Source organism: Plasmodium brasilianum, chromosome 12 (assembly GCF_023973825.1).
Source record: "Plasmodium brasilianum strain Bolivian I chromosome 12, whole genome shotgun sequence".
Taxonomy (NCBI): Eukaryota; Apicomplexa; class Aconoidasida; order Haemosporida; family Plasmodiidae; genus Plasmodium; species Plasmodium brasilianum.
The window spans coordinates 1,980,248-1,997,211 of NC_090125.1; the positions used below are offsets into that span (position 1 = coordinate 1,980,248).

General features: G+C 26.1%; 3 protein-coding genes across 3 annotated transcripts; 1 reads left to right on the forward strand and 2 right to left on the reverse strand.

The window, feature by feature from the left end:
* Positions 1–44: 44 nt before the first annotated feature.
* On the forward strand, positions 45–2,735 carry MKS88_004407 (splicing factor U2AF large subunit; the record flags this gene model as incomplete). Its single annotated transcript, XM_067217581.1, has 1 exon — positions 45–2,735. The coding sequence occupies one exon, from the start codon at positions 45–47 to the stop codon at positions 2,733–2,735; it is 2,691 nt and encodes an 896-aa protein (XP_067071995.1).
* A 1,963-nt stretch (positions 2,736–4,698) lies between these two features.
* On the reverse strand, positions 4,699–6,315 carry MKS88_004408 (eukaryotic initiation factor 4a; the record flags this gene model as incomplete). The annotated part of the gene is made up of 3 exons (XM_067217582.1): positions 4,699–4,716; positions 4,867–5,718; positions 5,989–6,315. 3 exons carry the CDS (start codon positions 6,313–6,315, stop codon positions 4,699–4,701), a joined length of 1,197 nt encoding a protein of 398 aa, XP_067071996.1.
* Positions 6,316–9,579: 3,264 nt separating this feature from the next.
* MKS88_004409 (aminophospholipid transporter) lies at positions 9,580–15,558 on the reverse strand (the record flags this gene model as incomplete). The annotated part of the gene is made up of 2 exons (XM_067217583.1): positions 9,580–14,165; positions 14,370–15,558. 2 exons carry the CDS (start codon positions 15,556–15,558, stop codon positions 9,580–9,582), a joined length of 5,775 nt encoding a protein of 1,924 aa, XP_067071997.1.
* Positions 15,559–16,964: the final 1,406 nt, after the last annotated feature.

Consider the following 16,964-nt stretch of genomic DNA (forward strand, 5'->3'; position numbering starts at 1 on the left):
GCGATAACAGAAAAGCTTAAAACTAAATAAAATAAAGTAAAAAAATGTGGAGGAAAGCAGTGGGTAATTATTTTAACACAAATAAAACTATTATGAAAAATGGTGATAATGCTACTACGAACGAATTGAATGATAATAATAATAACAATAATAATAATAAAGAGGAAGAAGAACTCAATAAAGATGAAAGTGGAAATAAATGTGCGGCAAAAGATGATGATATATATAATTTAAACAACAGTACCAGTGCCACAACTTTAAGCGCATTTAATAACAAACGGAAAAGATCTAAATATAACAAAACGTGTTCGGAAAAAAATTCCATCGACGAGAATCAAACTGATGATAGTGTTAAAAATGATAATTCTTATGATAATAAAAATGATAATACTTATGATAATACTTATGATAATAATGATGATAATAATGATGATAATAATAGTGATAATAATGGTGATAATAAGGACATTCGTAATAGTAAGAAGCGCAATAAAGAACGATATAGTTACATATGTAAAAAACCTAATGATTCATTAAACAACAAAGAGGAAAAGTTAAATAAGGAAGAAGTTAATATTAGAAGGGATGATTATGATAAAAGAAACGAAAAAAATGAAAAGAATATTACAGAATTAAGTGTAGAAAAAAATATATCAACAGAAAAACATAAAGATAAAGAACAAAATAGAGAAAAATTAAATAGTGATTTACATGAAAAAATGAAATTAATTAAAGAAAAGCTAAAATCGAATAAATTACAGCATAGTTCTAGTAGAGAAAGACATAGAGATAGAAACAAGGAAAGGGTAAGAAGTAAAGATAGGGAGAGAAGCAAAGATAGGGAGAGAAGCAAAGATAGGGAGAGAAGCAAAGATAGGGAAAGAAGCAAAGATAGGGAAAGAAGCAAAGATAGGAATAGAAGCAAAGATAGGGAGAGAAGCAAGGATAGACACAGAATTAAAAAAAGACAAAAAGATTTACTATCTAGTGGTGATGAAGCTCGTTCTTTTAAAAAAAAGAAAAGGAGCAAAGAAAGAAATATAGAAGAGGGAAGTATCAATATAAGTAGGCATAAAAGTAAGGAAAAATATAGAAATAGAAGCAAAGATAGGAATAGAAGCAAAGATAGGAATAGAAGCAAAGATAGGAATAGAAGCAAAGATAGGAACAGAAGCAAAGATAGGGACAGAAGTAAAGGAAGAAAAAGAAGCAGAAGCAGGTATAGAAGAAGTAAAGATAGGAACAGAAATATAAGCAGTAGTAGAAGTGCAAGTAGCAGTGAAAGTCATCGTCACAAAATGAAAAAGAAATTAAAAAGAAGGAACTCAAGAAATAGTAGTGATAGAGAAAATTCAAATGGAAGCGCAATCAATAAGAATACACATGACAATAATAAAAGATCAACTTCTCGTGAAGCAAGAAATAGCAAGGAATCAAAACCAAAGAAAAAAACGAAATGGGATACAGTAGACGAAAATTTATTAAAAAATAATTTGTTAGATAACAATATGAATGGATTAAATCAGCAGCAAAATTTAGCTGTAGGAAATAACGTACTTCAAAATAATAATATTACTTCATTAAGTAGAAACCCCTATGAGCTAGAAGGAGATAAAAAACAGAGAAAATTATATATTGGTAATATACCTCCTAATTCGAAACAAGAAGAACTAATAGATTTTTTTAATAATACCATATTATCAATTATAAAAGGTTCAAGTATAGAAGTAAAAATTGGAGAAATTCAATTATTACCAGTAGTAAAATGTGAAATATTTAATGCAGATTCAAGATTTTGTTTTCTAGAATTTAGAACATTGGAAATTACATGGTTATGTTTAAAGTTAGATTCTATGTCCTATAATAATTATTGTTTAAGAATAGGTAGACCACATGATTATGTGCCACCACCTGATGGAGATCCTGCTTTAACAGTTGTATTTTCAGACATAAATATGAAAGCATTTGATCAGGTAAAACCTCCAAAAGTCATACCTCCAAAAAGCAGTGGTGATGATGATAATAGATTATATATACAAAATTTACCCCATGATTTGAAAGATGATGAAATTAAAGATTTATTAGAACAATTTGGAACATTGAAAGCCTTTAATATTATTAAAGATCTGAATACAGGTTTAAATAAAGGCTATGGATTTTTTGAATATGAAGATAATAGTTGCACACAAGTTGCTATTCATGCTTTAAATGGTTTTGTGTGTGGACAAAATATTCTGAATGTGAAAAAAGCAACTTTTAATAAGAATCAAAGTAATACACAGAATCCAAATAACATAAGTATACCTAGTAGTGTTGATATACCTGTTTCCCTTTTACCAAATTCGATTTCTCAAAAAATTTTAAGTAATTCTATTATAGGTTTGCAAATTCAGGCGTCCAGAAAAATCGGAGAAAAATCATCGCGCGTAGTTCAATTAACGAATGCTGTTTTTCAAGAAGATTTAATTATAGATAGTCAATATGAAGAAATCTTAAGAGATGTTAAAGAAGAAGCTGAAAAATATGGACCTTTGCAAAATATTGTAATTCCAAAACCAAATAAAGATTTGTCTTATACAGAAGGAGTAGGAAAAATTTTTCTTCATTATGTAGATGAAACCACAGCAAGAAAAGCTCAGTACATGTTTAATGGTAGACTTTTCGAAAAAAGAGTAGTATGTGCTGCTTTTTATTCAGAAGAAAAATTCCTAACAGGGAAATATGTTCTGTCATAAAATATTTATGCAAAAGTTTATATTCTTTTTAATAGACTGTGTTGGTAACCTTTCGATATATTATCATAGGTACATATAGCATTTTGCTGTTTATTCTGTGCTATTTCGAGATATCTTATTTTTCATTTAAAAAAAAAAATTAAATACCCATGAGTTTTTTTTCATTTTTACATGTACTGTTCAGAATTTTCCACATCTGTATGAAGATATATATATATATTTAAATGTGTTTATTTGAACACAGGAAACAAGGAAAAAAAAAAAAAAAGGAGAGCTAATTACAATATAGCTAGTCAGTATGTGCTTTAACTAGAAATAGAACAAATGTTAAATTTAAGGACAAAAGATACTACTTAAAATTTAATAAATTTTGAATATAAAAAAGGAAATATACGGTACATTTTGTTTATATAAATTAATGTCTTGAAAATGCGCAAATATTGTGAATATATGTAAATTCGTAAACATGAAGTATTTGTTTTTGATATAATGTTTTAAGTGGAATTGCGTATATGTATGTGTATGTATGTATATACATATACATGGTTAATCTTTATCTTTTTTTTCCTTTTTCATAAATTTATTTACAAATAATGTTGCACATTTATATATATACATGTGCAATATTTTTTTACTGATGTAATTACAAACTTCAAGATATATTTTTATATATTTTAAAAAAATACAAAATATTTTCAATATTAAAAAAGCCACACTCAAATACACAGCTTCAAAAATTTATATTTCAAATGCGCTGTTACCTAATGTGTAGAACAAAATTATCGCATATGCATATTTATATAATACATGCCCATAAAATAGCAAGTGTAAATCTTTCAAAAGGGGCACATGTAAAAACGTAATAATATAATTTCTTTTAATAGTAACCCGTTTGTTTAATGAAATTAACTTCATACAATTTGAAATGAATATAATATTTTCTCCGCGTCAAAAATGAAAAAATTTTGTTGTATAGAAATTCCGTCCTATTACAGCCAATAATTTATAAGCAAAAATTTCATAAATACTCTATATATACATATATATGTATACTTACATAAAGCCCATTTAATATTTATAAAAACTTTACAAATAAATTAATACTGGTTTAACTACTATAATATTTAAAATACATCTTTTTAAACAAAAGCTATTAAATTATTGTAATGAACAATGCTTAAGTCAAAAAATGCATTTTTAATTTTTGAAATATCTTTCATATTAATATGGTAATAACTCATTCATATATTTTTTTCCCCAAATTTAAATAATACATATATATATATATAGTATAGCGGATGAACGACAATGTTTTATATACTCATTGGGTTATGCACAATCTTCTTATTCTATGAAAAAAAAATATATTTTTTATAAGGTACAAGCTAGTTTCATTTTTTTTTTTTTCCTACTTATTAAATTAATACAACATGGAATATTTTTTTATATATTCCCTTTTTTAAAAAAAAATGAAATAAAACTTTAAAATAAATATAAATATATACATATATGGCACATATATATATATATATACTTAAATTGAAAATTAATTCAAAGAGAGTCGAGAAGTAACAAATTAAAAATAATAAACATGATATACTTTTTTTTTTATAGAAAAAAAAATAATAATAAAAATAAGAATATGTGTACGTATATGTGTTTACATATATACAGGATATATACATATATCTATATACATACATACTTACATGTGCATATATTTACATAAAACACATGATTATTCAGTAGTATTCTATAATAAGAACTATTTTGCAATTTGAAACATGTATATGTAAATGTTTGTTTGTTTTTTTTTTTTCTTTTTTCTTTCTTTTCTCTTGTTTTCTTCTTATAATAATAAATAATTACAATATCACTGGTCTTAAAAAGATAATACATATTTTATAACACAATAATTAAATTCTTGCTTCTCCGAAAAAAAAAAAAAAAAAAAAAAAGGATTTTACAAATAGTCCGCAACCTAAATAGAAAAAAAAAAAAAAAAAGATACATAAATAAAAATAAATATATTATATGCACAATTTCTTTATTCAAATTATGCATAGCAAAAACATTTTAGATATTTAAATGCATATTCTTCACATTTTTTTCTTCTCTCTTTATAAATTACCTCTAAAGGCATTTCCTCAATTTGAGTACTGTAGTATGATTCAATTTTCTTCAACTTATCTTTTTCCTTATCGTCATTTGTAACAAAATTGATAGCAACTCCCTTACGACCAAATCTTCCTGATCGACCAATTCTATGAATGTAAGTATCAGGAGAACAAGGCAAGTCATAATTAATAACTAATGACACCTGTTGAACATCAATACCTCTTGCTAACAAATCTGTAGTAACTAAAACTCTTGTAGAACCTGACCTAAATTCTCTCATAATTAAATCTCTGTCTTTTTGATCCATATCACCATGCATACAAGAAACAGTGAAAAGACGATTGTGCATTTCTTGGGTTAAGATATCAACTTTTTTCCTTGTATTACAGTAAATTATTGATTGCGTAATAGTTAAGGTTTCATACAAGTCACATAATGTATCTAATTTCCATTCTTCTTTTTCAACAGCAACATAAAACTGTCTAATACCTTCAAGTGTTAACTCATCTTTTTTAACTAAAATAGTTTTCGGATCTCTCATAAACCTTGTTGTCAATTCTAAAATTTCTTGTGGCATGGTCGCAGAAAACAAAGCAACTTGAATATCTGGTACTAACTTCTTAAAAACTTCGTATATTTGTGCTTTGAATCCTCTTGATAACATTTCATCAGCTTCGTCTAGAATAAATAACTTTAACCTATCTACTCCCAAGTGTCTTTTATCAATCATATCATAAACTCTACCAGGGGTACCAACAACCATATGTACTCCTTGTTTTAGTTTATCGATATCTTCTCTTACTACAGTTCCTCCAACACACGCATGACATTTTACCTTTAAATAATCACCCAAAGCCAAAACAACCTATTAGAACAAGCACGAGAAAAAAAAAAAAAAAAAATTAAACTAAACAATTGAACAACTAAAGTATTGAACAGTTAAACAACTGCATCTTATACAAAATGCTTATATTAATTATATGAATGGTTCGTACAACACATCCGCACATATGTCTAATTTATATACCGTACACAAACATCAAAACGAAGAATGTACGTACAAGCATATTACTTCATTTTATTTAACTACATTTTAGCTTATTTCTGTTTATTATATTTCAATTTATTATATTACCTTTTGTATTTGCTGAGCTAACTCACGAGTTGGAGCTAAAATTAAAGCCTGACAAGCAACATAGTCGTAATTTATTAACTGCAAGGAGGAAATAACAAAGGTAGCTGTTTTCCCCGTTCCAGATTGCGCCTGACCGATGGTATCATAACCATTCAAAATTGGTTTAATACCCCTTTGTTGAATTGCAGATGGTTTTTCAAAACCATAAGAATATATACCTCTTAAAAGTTTTTCATTTAAACCAAGAGCGTCAAATGTGTCAACAATTTCCTCTGTATTTCCTTCAATATCATTTTCATTATTAAATTTTTCGTCTTTCGTACTCATTTTTACCAAATCTAAAATGTAAAAATAAAGGCGAAAAATATGAACAATTGTACAGGTACAAATTTTATCTGCTGAAATTTCTTTTACACATGGTTTCGCATAAATGTGCATGTGTATACATATACATATATACGTACGACCAATATGTGTGATTAAACAGTACTGTATGTATATATCACAACAATGTAACATATATATGGTATACAAAAAAAACTATATTAACATACATGACTACAATATTTGCTTAATATAAAAGTATAAATATATATATTTATACATTCATATATATTTACTTATTTAGTCATTCATGCACGTGACTTATATTAACAACATTAAAAATATAGATAGGTGTAATAACAACATATAAGCGAAATGCATCCGCATAATTTTGATCTCTCCTTCGCGTTAATTTTTTACAGAGCGCGTATGTACTATGTAAAAACACAATTTTTAACAACTATTTTATAATATATAAAAAATACCATTAGATAAAGATATATGTAAAATTAAAAATATAAAAATGCTTTAGTATTTCTTCTTTTCTTTTTCTTATTTTTTTTTAATTTTTTTTTTTTTTAACATATATATATTACCTGTATATAAATAATATAGCTTTTTAAAAGGATACTAATTATTGAATAAAAGGATTAAATGTATGTGGAATATTCCTTTAAATGTATATATTTGCTTCTTTAACAATTTTATTTTTTCAAAATTTAAAAATAAAAAAATTGCATATAAAATGTACGTAAATAAGTAATACTGCAAATTATTGTACACTTAAATGTAAATATATTATATCTATATATAATTTGTTTTAGTATATTATAAGTACTGTAATAAAAAATAAAAAAAAGATAATAATTATAAATATAAATTGTTAACAATAAAATATATATTATATACTCATAATATATATAATAAAATATATGTACATTATAATTAAATAATATTTTTATGATGCAATTTTTATAACTATATATTATTATATTTTTTTATTATATACATTTCTTTCACTTGGGCTTTCGTGTAGTAATACGTACATACATACATAAATATATAATATATATATATATTTTATTAAAAACAAAACTTTATGAAATTTATATATATATAAATTATATATATTATATATATATATATATGTTTTACTTTTTTTTTTTATACATGGCAAATAGTATAAAATATTTTGTACGTTTAGTTAGATATTAATAATCTATACATGTGAAATATAAACTTTTAATTATTATGTTAAATGGAAAATCTATGTTTTTATTTTTTAATTTAAATAAAAAATTTTTGTGTTATTTTATTTATTATCATTTTTCAAAAAAATTTTATTAATACATAAATAGCAAAAAAAAAAAAAAAAAAAAAAAACCAGCGGTTTTTATACGTATGTGCTGTAAAAATTAGGTACATCAAGTATACTACATATATATATATATACATAAATATACATAGTGTAATGAGTCAAAATCTTAATTTTATATGTAAAAATAAATATTAATTTTTTAGTGCAATTTTACAGTACCATCTTCGATGATTATAAAGTAAAATTGTCAAATCTTTAATTGATATTCAGAAAGCAACACTTTAAATGTAGGCAGTAAACTAATAAAGCAATGTCAAATATTTATATATTATATCCATATGACAAAAGTATATAAGCATATATAAACATATATATATACATATGTATACATATGAGCCCATTGATTACTGTTCGGTGAGAAAAAATATTGCGCTATAATTTGGTATCCGTTACATAATGATCATTATTTTAGTATTTTTCAATATATGTATGTATATGTATATATTATATAATTACCTTTGGATTGTATTTTTACCATAAAAATACCTAGCAATATTTTTTTTGTGTTCATAAATTTGAAAAGAAAAAAATGAGGTATTCGGGGAAGAAAAAAAAATCATAATTATAAAATTTAAAAAAAAAAGCTAAAATATAAAGAAGTGAAAATATTAAATAAACCAAAAAAAAAAAAAAAAAAAAAAATAGCTTTTATTAAAAAAAGTAACACAACTGTTTGAAACACAGCCCTAGGGGGCATAATAAACTTCTTAAACGCGATTTCTAAAATTTGTATAGTAAAATAAAAATTATTTTCACCGATTTACACTTATTTTCCCCAAACTATGGATGATGTTATTGAAATTTACATCATTGATTTCATAGCATTGTCTAAATGTATATGTAAACTCTTTTCATCAACTATATTTCAGTTTTTTATTTTATTGCCAAAGAAACGGTAAAATAAAATAACAGATTTCACTGTTATACTGTGTTGTAACTCTTTTTTCAAAAAAAAAATAAAGGGTATAGAAAGGTAAAATTAGTATGTATATACATATAAAATATAATTAAATTATTCATAAATTATGGAATAATTGGATTTTTGAAAAAAAATGTTCAAGAAAGATATTTCTTACCCCTTTCAAAACATATAAGCTTATATCTCTATAGGAAATATATGCTATATATCTTATGTATTTATGTTACTAATGATAGGAGTAAAAGGTGGTCTTTTTCTCACCTCCATTTAATGCATTATTTTTTTCCCTTTACGCTTTCCCCACGCCTTCACTTTTTCATGCACTCATTTTCTACCTCTTTCCTTCACTTTTGCTTTCACTTTCACTTTTTGCCTTCACCCTTTCCCTCACTTTCTCCTTAATTCTTTTCCGTATTCTTTACTTCATTTGTGCCGCCATATTTTCCTCCAATGTTTTCAGTTTTGTATTATATTAAAAATTTTTTTTTTCATATTTCGTTTCTTTATAAATTACAAAAAAAAAATTAAAGTGAATTGAAGTTACGGAAGTATGATTTAACTTTGGGGGGAAAAACGATAAATTAAATTAAAATAAATTAAATTAACATGAAGTAAAAATAAAATAAGTTAAAATGAAGTTAAAATTAATTAAGTTAAAATGAAATAAAATTTGTGTTTAAAAATTTGAATATTTTAAATACGTTCATAACGCACATAATACATGCTATATATATGAACGAATAAAAGGAAAAGAAGCAACACACAATGTCGTATATAGTGTAAGTACATGTGAGCATAAATTTACATATACATACATACAAATATACGTATATATACATACGTAGATATACACATATGCATAAACATGCGCAAACACTTGTAAATACGTAAATTTGTGTATACTTGTGCGCATAGATGTAATCTGTAAAAACAGGGGTTAACACCCTACCCCTTAGGGGCATCTGCAAACTCATTTTTTTGAAAAAACACGAAAACATCTTGAAAAAATATTTTCATTCTTCATATTGTATTGAAAATTTTCAAGGGAGAAATTACAAGAATCAATGTTAAAAATATGATGGTTTTTAGATGATAAACTTTGAAAAGAATTTATATGCTTTAGTAGGGATGCTTCGCTCGTACATTTTTTATACAAATAAAAAGCAATAGATGGGAGGTTAAGAATAATGGTAGTAATTATAACATTTATAAAGAAAGTAGAATTTATGTAGAAGTAGATAAAATGAAATTCATTTAAGATAACTAAAATTATAAAATAACAAACCACAAATAGCACATATAATACTACAAGTATAATAAAATTAGAGCCACTATTGTTTAATAAAAACAAAGACTGTAACAAATGCGTAAGAAATAATGTTGTTAATGCATATATTTCATAATTTAAGTCTAAAATGAAATAGTAACTTAAAAGAAATAGTAAGGAGGCTTGATATAAAGATACACATAGTACTTTAAAAAATCCTTTTAAAGAAAAAAAATATTGCTTTAAATGTTTATAAATCATTGCATTCTTTCTTAACACATTTATATGACTGCTGTGAGTAGGGTAATTTATATCATTATTTTGTAATAGTTCAATTGTTATAACCGAAATAGTAGAAAATAAAAGAAAATACCATAATAACAAAATATTCGAAAAAATGGATAATCGAGATTTAAAAAAGTAAGAGAAATAAAACTGTAAAAACATTAAGGATGATCCTCTATAATAAATAGTCTTAAGAAAGGAATTAAAATTTATATAAATTTTATTACCATACAAAAAAAATATCGTTGCTAAGTCTTCGAAACATGATATCTTTATATGAGCATATAAATTACATATATTATTATTTGAATTATTAATTATTATGGATATATCAGATTCATTAAACATATTAAAGTCCTTCACATTGTTACCGATTGAGCATATACCAAATGTTGTATTATTTTTTAAACACCTTGCAACCATACCCTTTTGAATAGCATTGCATCGGTAAAATAAAACACACCTTGAATTTTGTAAGGCTTTTATAAATTCCTTTTCTTCATATTTTAAATAATAATCCAATATATCGCCCTTAACTATATACACGACGTTCTCTGTGTCAGCAGCATATCTCTCATTCGGCTCCGTTTGTAGACTACGTTTTTTCCCCCTTTTCTCAGCCGTTTTTGCTGCTCGTTTTGTGGCCCATTTTACGGCCATTTTTTCATCCCCTTTTTCGGCCCATTTTATTCCTCCCCGTGTGAATGCATGATTAAATTTGCATAGCATCATCTTTAATACATCGCGCAATTTTTCCACCTGCTCCTCGTGAATGCATTTTTTTGAGCTACTGTTAAATATTTTCCGTTTCGTCATATTGTCAACCGTAGCACCTTTTTCAAAAATGCTTCTTATTTCCTCCTTTGTACATTCCATGTTTTCAGTTATAAAGGGCGTTTTCATTTTCTCTGCAGTACTGCTGCTGCCACTGCTGTTACGGCTAATGGTGCTACCATGACCAATATTATTTAAAAAGAAGTTAGTTCCATTAATTGTAATGCAAGATATCATACATGCGGAATTGGTACTGCACTTATTGGTAGCGTATACGGAGGGGGAAGTAACCGTTTTTAGATATGAATTAGATTGAACCAATGCAATTTTTTTCGTTTTTTTATCTGGCTTTATCATCCTATAAGTACTATTACAATAGTTAGATCCCACATTTATTCTTCCCATATCAGACGTTTTTCTTCTTATTATTAGTCCTCTATCAAGTGAAGAGCTTAATTGTGAGTCATAGCAACTTATATTGCTGCATACGCGATTATTAGAAAGTGTTCTATACAATTCTTCATTATCACTTAACATATATATTAACTTTTTTTTATTTAAATAGCAAAAAAAATTATTTGCATTAACTAAGTTCAGTGTAGTCGTGACGGATATAATATTTTCCTTACTATCACCAGACAAAACCCACGTTTTAATATTTGCCTTTTTAAATATATCTATACATTTTTTTGCATTTTCTTGAATCTCTTCCTTAAAAGTTATAATGGATAATATTTTCATATTCTTGTTAAATATATTTTTAAAATATTCTTTTTTACTAATTTGGTTACTATTCTTTTTTACATATATATCATATTCGTCTTGTGTAATTTCTTTATAAGCAAAGACTAATATACGATGCCCATGCATAAAATAAGGTTTGCATATTTTTGCTAATTTTTTTTTATCTTCTATCTTTGTCAAAGAAACAATAATTTTTTCATAAGGACTTTTTATCAAATTAAAAATTTTACCGTTATAAGATATAAGGGAGCACACCATTTGGTTGTGATAATCGAATTGTACGTGATCTAATATTTCAAAATTATACATTTTTATATTATTATTTCTGCTTCCTTCGTCCCCTTTGTAATGTGTACAATACTGATCATTATTTCTGGGGTATCTTTCAGTCTTACTACTTCTACCGCTGCTACTACTTGTACTTCTTTCTTTCCTCGAAGTACATGAATCATTGCCAGAGTCAAGATCCATATATTCCCTTACCCCGAAATCCCTACACTTAAATACCCCCATGCCAACTTTGTCTGCTACGTTTGAAAACTTGAAAATGTTCTCCTTTTGCAACGAGTTTTTGAAATACATGTATTTTTTCCTTCCCCTCTGACTATTTTTATTATTATGCAATTTTTTTATTGTCTTATAGTCATACTTATTAAAATCAGCATATACCTTTTTTTTTTTTGTGTTTTTAATTTTATTTTGCTTATCCATAGAATTGTAAATCCCTATAACCACGTTAGATGCATCTGTATGTAGAACATGCATACCGTTATATTTCAAAAAATTTATTAGCAAATTTTCTTCAATTATTTTAGAGTAAAAAAAGGAGCTACGCCTGTTCTGAGGCTTACAAGACACTTTCTTCTTTTTCCTATTTGTTATTGTTGTACTGTTACAAAAGAGTATGCATAAGAATGTTAAAAAAATTTTATTTATTTCTTCTCTAGTGTAACTTAATATTTTTTGAAGCACTCTTTTGTTTTGCTCATGTTTCTTTTGCCATTTAGTATTATTGTTATTTTTTCCTTTGCTAATGCTATTGCTATTGCAATTTTTCTTCATATTCTCAATGTAAAATTTTTTGTTCGCATTTCTCAAAATTAGCTCGTTCTTGGTGCTATCACTAATAGATGGGGTCATAAATAGGCTGAAATCTACTAACTCTAAAAAAGCCTTAAAAAACAATATATCATAATTACTACTTCCATCTAATACAAATTCGTCGAATAAAAAATGAAGTCTCTTTAGCTTTAAATTGTCTTTAGTTAAGGTCCCTGTTTTGGCACATAAGAGAAAAGAGGTGTTACAAAATTCATCAATGATGTCGTAGTTCAAAATTTCTGCCTTTTCCATTTTGTAATTTGTGGTTAATATATTATTATACAAACGTCTGCTCATTATAAATGTATAAACATTATTAACATAAGGAATATATGAAAATAATAAGAAGAAATAGTTAAGAAATATAACAAAGGTATTCTTTTCAAATATGTGCTCTTCCAATAAACATAAGATCATACTAAGAGAAAATATAATTATTAAAAACATGTTAAATTTACATTTCACATTATTTTCAATTAATGGAATAGTATTTTTATTACTAATTGTGATACTTGTTTTTTTATCACATCCTGTGTAGGTAACTAAGCCATATATATTTCCCCTTATAATTGTACTGCTACACCATAACATATTTTCTATTCCTATTTTTTCTTCATATTTTATTGAATGATCTTCTTTCCTCTTATTACATATGCTGTAGGAATAAAGCCTCTTAATACAGTCCACATAAAAATTATTATCAAAACTGCTATTATTTAATTTAGGTTTAACCTTATCATCACAAGTTTCATTAACATTGTTCCTTCGACAATTTATTTCTGCCCCTTCTTCACAACACATGTTACTAGTACTATTCCTCATACAGCTTGAGTGATATTTACCATGTTTCTCTTCCTCTTCCTCTTCAGACGAATTTTTCATGATATCAGAACATAAGGTATCGCATCGAGATATACTGCAATTGTTCAACTGCTCCTTTCTTTCAAAAAATTTGAGTGAGTTCCTTATCAAAAAGTCCAAACAAGCATATGCTCTTTCAATATATGTATCTTCAATCAAATAATTAAAAATTTCATTGTAATAATCATTTTCGCTACTCATATTTTTGTAAAACGTCTTTTGCAATGATATTAAGTCGTTATATATGTTATGAACAAATTCGCTGTAGTTTAGAAAAATCAATAAGCCATTCATTTTGTTAAAATATTTATGAGGTCTTTCAATCATTACTTTTATTTTGAGTCTAAAGATATCATATATATTCGGTAAATGGCTTGTTAACTTTAAACATTTTTTTATTTTTAAATCTGTATTTCCATCTAAGCTTCTGGAAGACACAAACACCTTCTTTTCGTCCTTACCACTTTTTAGCAAAATCATATCTGCAGGTGTTTCTTCTCCTTCTTCTAGGTACAAAATGTCTCCTACCTTTTTGAGGAAAGGGAAGAAAAGAAAAGTTCCGTAAGCGAAGCAATTTAGAGGAACACCATCAGTATTGCGGCAATAAGCGTGCACATAAGTACACATGAACCACACATGAACCACACATAAGTACACATAAGTACACATGAACCACACATGAACCACACATAAGTACACATAAGTACACATGAATCACACATATACACCTATGCAGCCTCCGCAAAATACGGCTAACACAAGAAATACCTTTATCCTTGAGCTTGAAACGTCCACCAGACCGACATGAGTTACCCTTTTGTACTTCTTTCCATTTAAGCCTTTTTGACTTATCAGTTTTTTAGCTATATTATGAATTTCCTTGAAAGCGGACAAAATAAACAAGGTATAGAAACTTGCGGCGACAAATAAATAATTGTTCGATCTAAAAATGTGTATTTGTTGTAATAGGAAGGATATGGATAGAATGAGAAAGTATAAGTTTTTAAATCTGTTGAGAAGGACTTGAAATATGAAATGGTGTCTACTTTTATACTGAGCGCAAATGTGATCATTATTATTGTTAATAGGACCACTACGAATAGTACTATGAGTGCTAATGTTATTATTGTTTTTAAAACTTGAGTAATTTTTTGTATAATACGCTTTGACAAACTGTTGGTCATATATATTTATTTGATGTATATTATTTTTCTCTGCAATTTTCTCTTTTTTGTTATGTAAATAAGGCTCTTCATCTTTTTCAGTAATCATAATCTTTTTTATCAAAGATTCATCACTTATGTATAGATTATTTGTAGGGTTAAATGCTTTCAAATTGTTTATTTTTTTAACAAATGTTTCTTTTGTTTTTTTTATTTCATTGCACTCCTTATAATTCGTTGTAGTATTATAATCTTCTATATTATGAATACAATGTACAGTATTCGCTAAATAATTTTTGCAAATTTCAATTATATGTTTATTTGATAAATTGTCTGTAGGTTTATTCAAAAAGATACAACGATCAAAATTGTTTTTTTTTAAAATAGCTTTATTTTTTCCTAATTCTTTCGACACACGTTTTTGTTCCCCTTTAGACCTTTTGTTTTTCGAAATATAGAAAAAACAAACAAATTTGAATAGGATACTGATAACCCATTCCATTTTCTTACATAAAAAGGACAAAATAGGAGAGAACAGTGCAGCTATATAAATATTCTTTTTATTTTTACCTGACAGTTTGTCATCATCATAATATAAACAATTTCTTCTATCCGATTTAACATATATTTTGAAATTACTAGCTTTTTTTTTAATCGTATATATAATATTCTTCAGCTCTTTTGCAATTTTATATTCATTCTTTTTTCTCTCTTTTTGTATTTGCACTGCTATGTCTTTAGTATTTGGATTCATTTCTTTTAAAATGGTACAAAAATTCTCATGTTTAGAAATTTATTAGCTCTTCCTGGGAGGAGCTCCGTAAAAATAGTTCACCAAAGAAGAAGGTGGATGTTATCATTTAAAAGAAAAAAAAGAAAAAATAGGATAAAAATAGGGTAAAAATGGCTATGATAATAAATAAAAGGAGTTAAGTACATTCAAAAGGGGACAAATGAAAATAAATAATAAAAAAGGAAAGAATGCGAGAGAAAAGGAAAGAGCGTAAAATAAATGAAACGGGTAAAAAAAAAAAAAGAAAGCATGTCATTGTGATAGATAGGGTTCATAATTTCCGAAAATGAATGAGTTAAATGCGAACTTAGACAGACAAATAAATTAAAAAAAAAAAAAAAAAAGACAAAAAAAAAGTACGAAAGGGTAAGTAGTAAATAAAAAATTAACATTCGTCATTAAACATTAAACAGGAAGCAATAAATAAAGTCGTTGGGTATAACTAATTACAAGGATTTCTTATACATAACATGTTTAATAATTACATCTGAAGGCGTGATACTCTCAAATTACGCAAAATTGGAACTAAAAATATCCGTTTTAATTAAGGCAATACTAATGCGATATGAGGTACACACTTTGGCATATAATTATTATTACTTTGCCTCTTTCTCCTTAAGACCATGTATTATTTTCTCCCCATTATTTATTTACTTTTTTTGCTTTTTTCTTTACCATTTTTTACTTATATTTTTGCATTTTCCTATCCCATTTTTTATTTTATTTTTTTTTTTTTACAGGTCCTACGTATTGCTTTTCATGTGATCTCAATTCATTACTGAAAAATAAGGATAGTTAAATAGAAAAAATAAAAGTCGTCAAATATATATGGGCATTTGTTCCACTACTTCATTACATAAAAGTGTATATATATATATATATATATAGATAGATAGATATAGATATATGTATATAGATAGATATAGATATATGTATATGCATATGCTCACGAAACGAATAAATGTCATCTAAGGTTCTTAACAGTGAATCTAGAATAAATTATTCTTAAAAGTTAGTAGTCCCTATATAACACTACACTCCTTCCGGCAACTCGTGCTTGGGGGTAAAATTAACAAAAATGAAAATTATCAAGACAAAGAATAAATAATAGTAAAATAGAGTTGGGGAAGTATGTGCTATTCGTTCTTTTCCTTTTTCATGTAAACACAAATTTGCATATGAACGATTTCTATACTAAATTACACCCACTTAACTTTTTTCTAATTATTGAATTTAATTTCGTATTTTACTCGTTGTTATTACCATTACTGATATTGCGATTGGCATTGTATTTGTATTTGTAATTTTTTTTTTTTTTTTTACATGTTTATGCCCTTTTGGGAGCTTAAAATTGTACTTGTTTTTAA